Here is a 12855-nt window from a genome sequence, read left to right as displayed (position 1 = left end):
TTCTCTTAAGGGCAGATGTTGATGTTCCTTCAGTGCACCATAAGGCATCCATCTAGATGAGGAAAACAGCTTTTCTAAAATATATCTTTGAGAACAGATGGGCCAAGCTGTCCTTATGACTGACTCTTGATTTTTAATGTGCTGTAGATTTCTGGAGCAGATTGACCTCTCCTGGACATCAGTTCACTTGCAAACAAAGGATAGAGCCAAACATTTAGCTCAGACCACATACAATGATACTGAACTAGTTTGATCAGGCTGCAGTTCAAAATACTTTTTTTTTTAACCATGGCACTGCCGTTTAAGGCCTTGTAACCTAGAGTGTTGTATTTCTTCTTTGTCTTATATTTGAGAAACTTGCATATGTTTCCAGACACTGTCTTAGTTATAACACCTTTTATCCTCGAAAGCTATAGATAAATTTAAAACCACTCAGACTTGCAAGCATGAGAAGGGGTCGTTTCTAAACTTAGTTCTTGAATAAAGAATCTCAAGATAATTTGCATCTTTTATACGTTGGGCTTTATATGTAGTTTTCCTACTCTTTCATTTTGAATATATGGAATCAATATTTGACAGGGCCAGCCCAGGACATTTTGCTGTTTGAGGTGAAACTGCAAATGATGCTCCTCTTGCCACAATATTGATGCCTACTATTCAAGGCCATTCAACTTATTTTAACACATGAGGCAAAAAAAATCTACAACCACCTGTCCCCTTTCACTGGCAGTCAGAATGCAGTAATAATAAATGACAAATATTTGGTGCCTTTTAATGACATCCAAAATCAGCTGCATGAGGTGGTAGCCTCACTCTGCTAAATGGATGGGCTAAACCTGGAGGCAGGCAAATCTTGTCCCCATCTTCACAAATGTGAAGAAGGAAGGCCCAGGTAGCTACCAACCATCGATACCAGGGAAGGTCCTGGAACAGATAATTCAACAGTCGGTCTGTGAGCTTTTAGAAAAGGGATGCTATGATTACTAAAACCCAGCATGGGTTTCTCAAAAATAAGTCATGCCAGACCAATCTGATTACTTTTTTTGATGGAATTACAGACTTGGTGGATCAGGGAAATACTGTGGACATAGTGTATCTTGATGATGTTTGAATTGTATAACAAATTCCATCAACCAAACTATAGTGGTACCTCGGGTTACAGATGCTTCAGGTTACAGACTCTGCTAACCCAGAAATAGTACCTCGGGTTAAGAACTTTGTTCAGGATGAAAACAGAAATCATGCGGCGGGAGGCCCCATTAGCTAAAGTAGTATTTCAAGTTAAGAATGGACCTCCAGAACGAATTAAGTTCTTAATGCAAGGTACCACTGTATGTATTTCAGTTTCTTTAATCTCTGCTAACATTCTGTGAACTATGTTTTAAAATACTGCATTTACTAAGTGATGGAAATAACCCACTACACGCAGGTCTCGCTATCTGAACACAATGCGTTCTCAGGAAATCGTTTATTAGGACAAGTGTTTGCATAACGAGTCAACTTTTCCATTTGTTCCTATGAGGAACTTTCTAATGTGTTCCTGATCATAGGATTTTGACTCCAAAATGACACACACACACACAGGAAAACCGTCTGAAACCTTACAAAAGGCAAATAAGGAAGGGAAAATGCTTTCTTGTTCAATCTCTCCCCCATTCTCCCCCTCCCATCATGTTTTCTGGCAAAACAGCTGCCATGGTCCAGCAAAACAGAAAAGGGTAACGCTTGTTTAAGCCTGCATATTTGGTTACAGTACTACATGAAGGTTTAGCTGTTCGGATTGGCGGTGTGTATAGAGGACTTTAGATACTAATTCCTCATGTTTGGATAAGTGATTTTTTCTATAACAAGCGTTGGGATAGTGGGACCTGCGAGTATCTCCTATGCTGCCCCATATATGATTTGCCCACTACTCTTCTGATTCATAGGGTGATTTATTGTGATCCCCAAAATTCAGTCTCTTGTTAAATGGGGAGGATAAAAATTTCAGGTAATATATTTCACATTAGTTACACTCAGGACTAGAGTGCTTATAATTAAAAATATATGTACCTTGTATGGTATCATGGGGAAGTAATCACCTTTTCTGTCACTAGCAGTTACATTGTTTGAGTTGAGCAGTTTGTGAAAATACCTCAAAAGATTGGTTCCTTTATGCCTAACATTTATCTTTGCCATATTTGAAGCTTTAAAAATACATATTTTGAATGATAAGATAAATGAAAAATTATTTTGGGGTGGGGGGGAAGAGAATGTTTAGTCCTTTGAGTGAGAGTAATCTTATTTATTATCAGTTTCATTACTGTTAAGCTATCATATATTTATTGTTGTTTTTTGAATTGGCTGCTTTCCCATATCAGATTCAAGCTGCAGTGTATGTAATGTGTTAAGATAAATATATACGCTCCCAGTTATCACAAAATCCTTGCTATTTGAATTATGTATATTTTGCCTATGTGCACTTTGAATTGTACTAATGGTAACCTTTAAATAATAGTTTCATTTCTGTGTAGTATGTATTTGAATAATGAACCATACAAAATGGGCTTGTGAAGGAAGCAGCGTATTCCGAGGACAGTTTGCATTTATGATTCAGTACCCTAAATTCCCAAAGAGTGAGTTAGGAACTGTAATGTATTTTGATTTAATGCCTTTACAGCCCTTTTTTTTTTTTAACCCACAAACTGTATTGTAATGGTAATCTAATTACCCACACATTTTTGTATATATGTGAAGACTGGTGAGATGCTGCTGCTGCTGCTACTGGGACCGTGTTCGCCTTTCTTTTCCAGGCCAGATTCTCAGCTGAGGTGATAAGAAGAGATTTCTTGGTATCCAGTGCAGATCCAAATCCAACTTTCAGTGCATACACCTTGTATTGGAGAACAGTAATAGACCATGCATTTCAAAGTACATATAAAGTACATAACTTCTTCCACAAAGAATCCTGAGAACTGTTGTTTACCCATCAGAGCTACAATTTTCATTACCCTTAAACTACAGTTTCCATTGGAGAAGCCATGTGCTTTAAAAATATGCTGTGGATGATGTAGTCTAAGAACAATTTGGGTTACTGCAGCATTGATTTTATCCTTTGCAGATGCACCTGGCCTGCTCACAGTTTCAGGGCTCCAGCTCAAGCCGTGAAAGAGCAGGAAACCCAATTTCACATGTATGAATCTGTTTAGCCGTGTGTTTTCCTTTTGGTTTATTGGCTCTCTGCCACTAGTTTTCAGCAGAGATCCCAGATGTAGAGATTCCTGAGCATCATGAGAGAATTGGCGTTAAAGGGATGTAATGGATAATTGATTCTCCTTTTTCAAATGGGATAGCTAAAAAATAAATAAATCTTGGTGTGAAGAGTGCATTAAGGCCAGATTGGGAGAATAACCAACATTCAACTTTGCACGCAAATTAGCATTCTGATGGACCCTGATGTAAAATTAACTCCTCACAAAAATCTGATGGCCGTTTTCCCTGGTTCTTTGTCAGAGGCTCTGCTCAGTAGTAAATGAAAGCTGAGTGGCTTCTTCGTTTTTGCCTTGATCCTGTCCATCTTACTTAAGCAGTTTTGGGCAGAGTTAGCAAAATTCTTGTCCTCTGAAAGGCACCTGGCAAATGGAGGGCACTGAATAAACATTACACCGTCTCAGCAACACCAACAAGCAGATTGGCTCATTTCAACCCAATTGGATTTTAGCAAATGGGAAAAACACCTAGCTTGGTGTGCTGTTTAAAACAACAGTATGGATTGCAAATATTGCACATTGTTAAAATGTTTTGCATTATGTTTGTAGCTTCATCTGGACAACTAATTTGCTGCAGTTTGAGACAGGAAGGAGTTGGCATCATTTTTAGCTTTCTATTTTTCTATATTTTTCCTTTGAGGGCATTGCTTTTGTGATTGGTGATTGAGAGAGCTATGTATTAACTTACCTGGAAGCTTGTTTTATTTGACTTTCCAGAAACATCTGTTAAGTGTAACTATGCTTCCCTCCCATTATTGGTTTATCATAGAAGTGCTTGATATTGGGCCAGTTTTCCAAAAGTAAGAAATCGGTTTCTTCTGGGGCTTGAAAAATGTCGACTTTCTGACTCCCTTTTCCAGTTCCCCCTTCTTCATAAGCACCTACTTGATCCATCCTATTTAAATAGGCTTCTGTGGAAAGCAGATTGGCAAAACTTCAAGCGGCTCCAAAGCCATTGGCTGCAGCCTCACCTTGATATGGTCAGGCTAGTTGCTGCAAAGCAGGTGCATAGCTTCAGGAGCTATTATGTGTTGCTGTGTATGGAGCCATTGAAGTTCCCAGATGGAGTGACTAAGCTTGTCATTTGACTGTTATTCACTTTTGAATAACATGAATGTACTGAGAGTTAAATTTCAGTAATCTATTGTCAGTAAGGCAATAAAATAAAATAAAATTCACGCCACACAGGCTATTCATTTTTCAGTCTGGATTATCTCTATGCTCCTTGCATTTAGTTCAGTTTCTCCTTAATTTATGTAAGACCATTCTTGAAGAGGTCTTTGAACTTATGCTGATCTTTAGGTTTGGGGTTTTTTTTTACAGGAGGCATACAACTGAAACTTGGCTTTTATAATTTTTGCATCTGTGGGTTAAAACACAGAGCCTAGGACTTGCCGATCAGAAGGTTGGCAGTTCGAATCCCCACGATGGGGTGAGCTCCCATTGCTCCGTCCCTGTTCCTGCCAACCTAGCAGTTCGAAAGCACGTCAAAGTGCAAGTAGATAAATAGGTAACGCTCCGGTGGGCAGGTAAACGGCATTTCTGTGCACTGCTCTGGTTCACCAGAAGCGGTTTAGTCATGCTGGCCACATGACCTGGAAGCTGTACGCTGGCTCCCTTGGCCAATAAAGCGAGATGAGTGCCGCAACCCCAGAGTCGGCCACGACTGGACCTAATGGTCAGGCGTCCCTTTACCTTTACTAGGCATAGTATGGTCATGGTTATGTTCCTTCATAGAAAATGTTGAGAAAAATAAGCCCAGGGTGCTTTTTAAAAGGTCTTGTGCTCAGCCTTACACTTGTTCACTCCTTTTAATGATGGTTTGTTTAACTGATCTGGTGGACTTGCTGGAATTCTATATATTTTGCATTTATTTAAGGGGGGAAACTCATATGAGTATAGTTTACCATGTACTATATGGCAAAAGCTGGTCAGATACAGGTAATTGTTTTCCTATACCAACTTCTGCTTGCCCAATGTTTCTGAAACAGTGGACATTGAACCACTTTCTGGTGTGCCTCAGTGCCACAGCCTTCCCCACCTTATAGTCATGCTATAGCCTTTTAGTCTGACTAGTACCAGCTCCAGAAGCTCCTTGTCTGCTGATTATAGGTGGCCAGGATACAAAGGAGGATGTGGGAAGGGAGGTCTCAGGAGGTGTTGAAGGGCAATAGAAGCTGAGATAAGTGTTGTCTATGCTCTGGTAACCTTTGGTTGTATTCCAGCAATACATTATACGTAGGGACAGTTTGAAAACTTCCGCTTGTGCAAAATTCAGTGGCTAAGCTGCTCACCATGGCAAAATGGCTTGAGCATATAGTGTCAATCCTGGCCGAACAGCACTGGCTTCCAATTAGTTTCCAGGCCCAATTCAAAGTGCTGGCTTTGACCTATAATTCCTTAAATGGATCTGCACCACAATACTGCAAGGACTACCTCCCCATATGAATCTGCCTGGACCCTGCAGTGTTCTTCTGAGGCCCTTCTTCGTGTGCTTCTTCCATGAGAGGTCTGGAGTGTGGCAACAGGAAATGGGCCTTTTCTGCAGTGGCTTCCCATTTGTGGAATGCTCTTTCCAGGGAGGTTCGGCCGGAGCCTTCTTGATACACTTTTAGGTGCCAGGCAAAAGCATGCCTCTTCAAACAGGCCTTCGGCTGACTAACACCCTAGATCCCTTTAAATGTGTTGAAATGGCTTGATTGGTTTTTGTCCTTGTTCTTATTATATATTTTGTGGTTTTTTTCTTCTTGTATTTTTATGCTGTGAACCACCCTGAGATCTACAGATGAAGGGTGGTATACAAATTTTAATAATAATAATAATAATAATAGGAAGACAATAAAGATCGTAGTGGTAACATAAATAAACTGTGAATAATGAGGAAGGAGAGCAGACAGGAAAGCTGTAACAGAAAGAAGCTCATGTAAAATTACCAGGAAGGAAGGGTGAAAGAAACTGGCAGTTTGGTTGAGAGATAAGGTAAAAGTTAAATGTGAAAGGAGAATAGGAGGAGAAATTACAGGTAATGGATAAAAATACTTTTGAGAAGCATGTGAGGATGGAAAGGGAAAATATAGTATAAAAAGCCTTCGCCACCTGGAGCATCTGGATCAGCAAATTCTGCCTAAAGTGGGGAGACTTTCACAATACCTCCAGAGCAAATGTTGGTGGTATTATTATTATTATTATTATTATTATTATTATTATTATTATTATTATTATCATCATCATCATCATCATCACAGTGGTACCTTGGTTTAAGAACAGCTTAGTTTATGAGCAACTTGGATTAAGCATGCTGCAAACCCGGAAGTAGGTCTTTTGGTTTGTGAACTTTCCCTTGGAATAAGAGCATGTTTCGCTTCCTGTTGAGTGTGTTCCATTTGTAAATTGAGTCTCCCACTGCTATGGAAAAGCACGCCTTGGTTTAAGAACACTTAGGTTTAAGAACAGACTTCAGAATGGATTAAGTTCATAAACCAAGGTACGACTGTATAGCAAATGTCTGTATTTAGCTTAAGAAAAGCTGAACTGTGGAACTCCTTGCCACAAGGGAAAATGTGATGGAAAAGAAGTTAGTAATTTCCAAAGCTGGATTATTTAAGTATAGAAAATGATATTGTTAATTGTCAGGTGATTATGCCAAACTCTGCCTCCATCTGCCACCATTTTGTGGTTGGCTTTGTCCCTAAACCACCATTGTGTGACTGGTGGGCCTCAGAGGGAATTTTCAGCTGCGTCAAGTGGGCCCTGGGACCCCTGAGCTAGGCAATGGATACAAAACAGTTTCTCAGTCTGTGCTCCTATCTTCAGCTTGTTACCTAATATTAATTGTGCTAGCAGATTTCTCTTGGCAAATAATTTTGTTCTGTTGATTTAATTAATGATTTAATTCTGAATACATGCTGTATGACTTGTTTTATTTTCAAAATAATGACCTTTCATCAGGTAGAATCAATTCTCACTAGGTGAAAGTTTTCAAATACAATAAACAGTGTGGGGCAACATGAGCATGTTGGTGTTTTGAAGAGGCTATATTGATATAAGCACCAATCTTACAAAAATAAATCACATGGTATAGTCATCCTGGAACCTCAGAATGCAGGGTGGGTGGGTACCTGTTTCTCATTAAAATGAAAAACAAATTGTGGAAAGTATCACAGATGTTGAGGAAAAGGATTCTAGCCTGGTGTTTTATTTGGCATGCTAATGTTTAACTTGCTAAAGTTAACGCTGATGGAGAGATTTCAAATATCTCACCTTCATTTTAAAATGGTATATGAAAGATGGAATATGTTACTCCCCCCCTTTAAAAGTGAAGGTCTGCCGTTACGGTAAATACTTAAAACAACCCTATTACATATCAACATCATATTTGCACATGTTGTGGCATATACAGAATGAACAGGTTGATCAAATCTTGAGAGTTGCTCATTCAAACCTTTACTTAACGTTTGTTACAGGCAATGAAAGGAAAAGCCAAATATACATGGTGGTTTTAAAGATAATCCTTTAAATTACTCTGACTGAAAAAAAGATAAGTTGCCAAATTCATACAAGTATGTTAAATTGCTCCATCACTTTATCTCTATAGAGAAAGATTGCCATCTGGAAAGCTTCCTAAAAGCTGCATCTAATTCTGTGTTGAACCTGAAACATAAAAATAGAGCTGCTATAGAATATTGGGGAAAGTCTATAAATAGCTCGAGTACTCCAGTCTTTATTTCATTTTACTATTTAGAGACAGTGAGTACCATCTATCTCCCTCTGCAGTCAATAGCAAAACTGCTGATCACTATGGTTTCACCTATTGCCGCTGGAAGTGTGCTCCGTGAAAATCAGATCTTGCATTGTTCAATAAACAATAATCAGGCAGGAATTTAATCCTCCTTGTTTTGAATTTTCCCACAGAGCACACCTGTCGCACCCGTACCAATGCAAGTCCAGGGCCCATCTGTCAGTTTGCCACCTTCTGTGTTCACTGTACCAAGTTCGCACACAGAACAAGTGAAAAAACCTGGACAGAATTTCATGTGTCTCTGGCAATCCTGTAAAAAGTAAGTGTTTTTCTTTGAGTTGACCCATATATTACAAAGGTTTAGTTTTATGCAACATGATATTTGTGGTTGTTGACCCCCATCCTTTTTAAAGTTTCCCATCAGTCAGCTCACCTGTCAGTTAACTGAGGAAACAGTGGGTTTTTTTTATAGAGAAAAGCATCCCTCTCTCTGTTCTTTTCCCACCACTGGAAACTAAGGTCCTCTCTTGCTAGGGAGTTCCTTAAGAAAGCACTTAACTGAAGATGGAAGACAAAGCTGAAGATGATCTTTGGGAGAGTGAGAGAGCTATAGAGAGAGTTTTAGGAAACTTCATTTTAAATACATTATTCCCTTTCCCTCAGTGTCAATGGTTGAACAGAATCTTCAGCACCATTCAAGCGCCTGTTTGCACAAGTGGTCAGTCTTACAAATGTTTAACTCTTTCTTAGGGAAGGGGAGGTCTTTATCACCTTTTTTTTTAAAGGTACAAATCCATTCCTTTCTGCTGCATATAAGTTCAGTGGTACCTCGGTTTTCGAACGTCTCCGATGACAAACATTTCGGTTTTCGAACTCCGTAAACCCGGAAGTAAATTATTCAGTTTTCGAGCACGCCTCAGAAGTCGAACATGCCACGCGGCTTCCACTGAGTGCAAGATCCTGAGGTCTAGCTGTAGGCTATAGAGTTTTCAGTTTTCGAACGTTTCAGAACTCGAACGGTATTCCAGAACGGATTACGTTTGAAAACCGAGGTGCCACTGTATTGCACAGTCTTTTGCAGCAAGCAGCCCTTAGCGATAGTAAGTCAAACTACTGAATAATTAACATTTGCCATTTCTTGCATTTTTATTTTTCAGTATTTATGTTGATTTCTCAGGCGACAAAATTGTTAGCAAAATCATATTCCTTCTTCGCCTGAGTTTAAATGTATTACATTTTCCAGGTGGTTTCAAACGCCATCCCAGGTTTTCTATCATGCTGCAACTGAACATGGAGGAAAAGACGTCTACCCTGGACAGTGTTTATGGGAGGGCTGTGAACCTTTCCAGCGGCAAAGGTTTTCCTTCATTACCCACTTGCAGGTAGAAATTGGTCTCCTATCCCTTTTCTCAGTATTGATGTGAAATTTGAAAGGCATTATTTTCATATAAATATAAAAATTCTACGCTAGAAAGTAAGTGATGCACATTCCTTCTAATGCCAGGAATGGCAGGCTCAGAAACAGTGCAGAAAAGCAGTCCAGTGTGATCTGAGCATGCTCAGTGGCCTTCAGGAACTACAGTAAATTAAGATTGTGGATGTGATGAAGGGGGAATTGTGAGGAGAGAATTTGCCAGCTTGAGCCTCTAATAGCTTATAGATGGGGTGGAGCATATGCATCATGAGGTGAAATAAATTCCTTCTATGCACTATATTGGGACGTGGGTGGCGCTGTGGGTTAAACCACAGAGCCTAGGACTTGCCGATCAGAAGGTTGGCGGTTCGAATCCCCGCCACGGGGTGAGCTCCCATTGCTCGGTCCCTGTTCCTGCCAACCTAGCAGTTCGATAGCATGTCAAAGTGCAAGTAGATAAATAGGTACCGCTCCGGCGGGAAGGTAAACGGCGTTTCCATGCGCTGCTCTGGTTTGCCAGAAGCGGCTTAGTCATGCTGGCCACATGACCCAGAAGCTGTACACCGGCTCCCTCGGCCAATAAAGCGAGATGAGCGCCGCAACCCCAGAGTCGGCCACGACTGGACCTAATGGTCAGGGGTCCCTTTACCTTTACCTTTATGCACTATATTGGGAGACAGCAGAAGGCCCAGCTATAGAACAACAGGGTGCTCTAATTCAGGAGCTTGCAGTCAGTTTCAAACCAAAAGTCTTATTGCAATATATATATATAGCATTTGATAGTAATAAAATGCAGAGTAAATACCATTTTATTTTCCCAGGCTTTGAAAGCATTTTAACCTCCTGAAGTGGTTTTACTGATGTTTTGTTCTTCTTCCTAATTTAATGTTATGAACCACCCACTGCAATCTGATACTCACTTTTCTAGGAGTAAGCATCATTGAAATCAATGAGACTTACTTCTGAGTTGTCATGCATAATGTTGTGCTTTCAGTTCCCTGTAAGCATGATCAAAGCTTGTTCATATTTATTACATTTTTTTTTACAATGGCTGAGACCAGCATGATGCACCAAATATTTTTAACTCATTCATCAACAGGCTGTAGATTTGACCTTTTCCAGGTGTTTTTCTATTAGCTTCTGTGCAGAAGCTAGAAGAGTGCTTATCCAAATGGTGTCTTCCTTCTTCATTGCATTTCATTCTTCAATCAATAACAAGGCAATGAATTATAACAACACAATGTACAAAATGTCTCAAATTCACATTCTTCAATATGATGTTGCTGATTTTTCCATATTGACTGGGCAGTGTGCAAAGTCTCCACCCATTAATGTGAATGTGCATAATTGCAGTGTTTGTGTATGCTCACCAGTCATTATGAGATATTTATGTACACACAAACACACACCACTCTACTACGTCTGTGTTATGTATTTAACATTTTTTTCTCTCAAACAGGATAAGCACTGCTCAAGAGATGCCCTTCTTACAGGATTAAAACAAGATGACCACGGACAAGCAGGAAGTTCAAAACCTTCCACAAAGTAAGAGACATGAGCTTCATTATGAATCTAGCAGCAGAATCCTGTGCATGTTTTCTCAGAATTCCAACTGTGTTCAGTGAAGCTGTGTCCCAGTTTAGCATGCATAGGATTGCTGGCTAAGTTCTCCTGGATGAACGCTTGCCTTGTTGGGGATGCAGCAAGGTTGCATTGCCAATCACCAGGCTAATAGCTCATCTCCTTCTGATCCTTTGGTGGCAGAGGGTGGGACAGCTGATGGGTAGCATGTAGCTCACCCAATCTGTATTTTTCGCTTGGCACATACTGTGTACAGCTCACCAAACAGTACACTGAAGATTGTGTTATTTGTACGGAATGTCTGCTCGTGAGTCTATCCATTTTGCATTTTTCTAGCAGTCGAACACTAAATATCTTGGTCGCGGAAGGGTCCCAACATCCTTACTATTCCTTTTAAAATCTCTCACGGTTACAGAAACTAGGCATTATGCAAAGAGAGCAGTAACCTATACCCCCTTCCAATTTCAACTGCCAGTTGAATAAGCTATTACTCCTGTTCATCCCATTTTGAATGGGAACCAGAATTGTCTCCTTTTGTAATTCTCTTGTTTCTCCCCCCAGCTTGGCAGCATGACCAATTATTATAGAAAGATTTGTGGGCTGCTTCCTAATCTCCCATCTCATCCTCCGCTCTTCTCATTTTATTTATGTCACTTTTAGAGATAGTATAGAGGAGGAGACAGGGATGTTGGGACATGCCTAGACCTCCCATTCTCTAGGTGGCACTGGTGCACTTATTTGCAAGGCATACTGAAGGGAAGGGAGGAAACAAACAGGCCACTGAGCTCTGTGTGGAACCCACTGCACACTGCAGCTGTGTGGGGAAAAGATCCTAACATGATTCTAAGGATGGCTATCAAAGGATTAAAAAAATTCTTTATCATATGATTTGAATAGATTGGATATGTTTGCACATTAGCAAAACGAATATTAAAAAGGGAAATCTGGGTCTGTAACAACATTAGCAACTTGAGAATCAATAACTTTCTGTGTCTCCAGGAAGTTTAAAAAAATGGTCGATGTTTTATTGTGTTTGTTGGGAGCCATCCAGGAGTGGCTAGGGCAACCCAGTCAGATGGGCAGCATATAAATAATAAAATCATTATTAAATTATTATCATCGTTACCTATGATTGTTTTAGATCATAAGAGTTCATATTTGAGCAGGGATTTCAATTGAGTGTAATATTCTTAACCACCAGCATCAAGCACTAGCCTTTCGGGAGGAAAATATATTGATTTTAATCTTTTTCTAGGGAGGAAATATTTATTGTGCACCTTTTTAATTCCTTTTGTTGTTGTTTTTAAAATCTCATTTAGGCCACCAAATGCAGCAGGGGCTTCTTCCACTCCCAGAGCACAGAAGGCCATTGTCAATCATCCTAGTGCTGCCCTCATGGCACTAAGAAGGGGATCAAGAAACCTTGTTTTCAGAGATTTCACAGTAAGTAGCAAGCATATGGATTAAACAGGAGGAAAGTCTCCTTGTCAGGCTTGTTCTAATACTATTTTCTTTTCTGTCTAAGGATGAAAAAGAGGGACCAATTACTAAACACATCCGATTAACAGCTGCCTTAATATTAAAAAATATTGGTAAATATTCAGAATGTGGTCGCAGGTAAGCAGATCATGTCTTTAAAATTGTTTATTTTACTGACATGCCAGGCATTGTAATACTGCATATTCACTGCTGCCGATAATGTTTGAGCTTCTGTGGCCTCTGTATTGGTTGCTTTTTCTGATGAAAAGTGTTTACAAGATTGTCTTCTACACATTGGCAGATTCACTCTGCAAGCATAAGATTTTGCTGTGCTTCAGTTTTTGTACCCTATTTAAATTCCATTTTTAGTCTTCATGGTTCTTTTCAAAAGAGCT

At 39.8% G+C, this 12855-nt stretch overlaps 1 protein-coding gene across 3 annotated transcripts in view; it reads left to right on the top strand.

Moving 5' to 3' along the window:
- The window catches only part of ARID2 (AT-rich interaction domain 2), a 118159-nt gene that overhangs the window by 103122 nt on the left and 2182 nt on the right, over positions 1–12855 (top strand). For all 3 annotated transcript variants that reach the window (XM_081022250.1, XM_081022248.1, XM_081022249.1), the window contains 5 exons: positions 8160–8305; positions 9230–9368; positions 10860–10945; positions 12301–12424; positions 12507–12598. In XM_081022250.1, coding sequence (XP_080878376.1) covers positions 8160–8305; positions 9230–9368; positions 10860–10945; positions 12301–12424; positions 12507–12598 — 587 coding nt within the window. The remainder of the gene's footprint in view (positions 1–8159; positions 8306–9229; positions 9369–10859; positions 10946–12300; positions 12425–12506; positions 12599–12855) is intronic.

Source organism: Podarcis pityusensis (genome assembly GCF_964106645.2).
Source record: "Podarcis pityusensis genome assembly, chromosome: 10".
Taxonomy (NCBI): domain Eukaryota; kingdom Metazoa; phylum Chordata; class Lepidosauria; order Squamata; family Lacertidae; genus Podarcis; species Podarcis pityusensis.
This window is presented reverse-complemented; position numbering and strand designations above follow the sequence as displayed.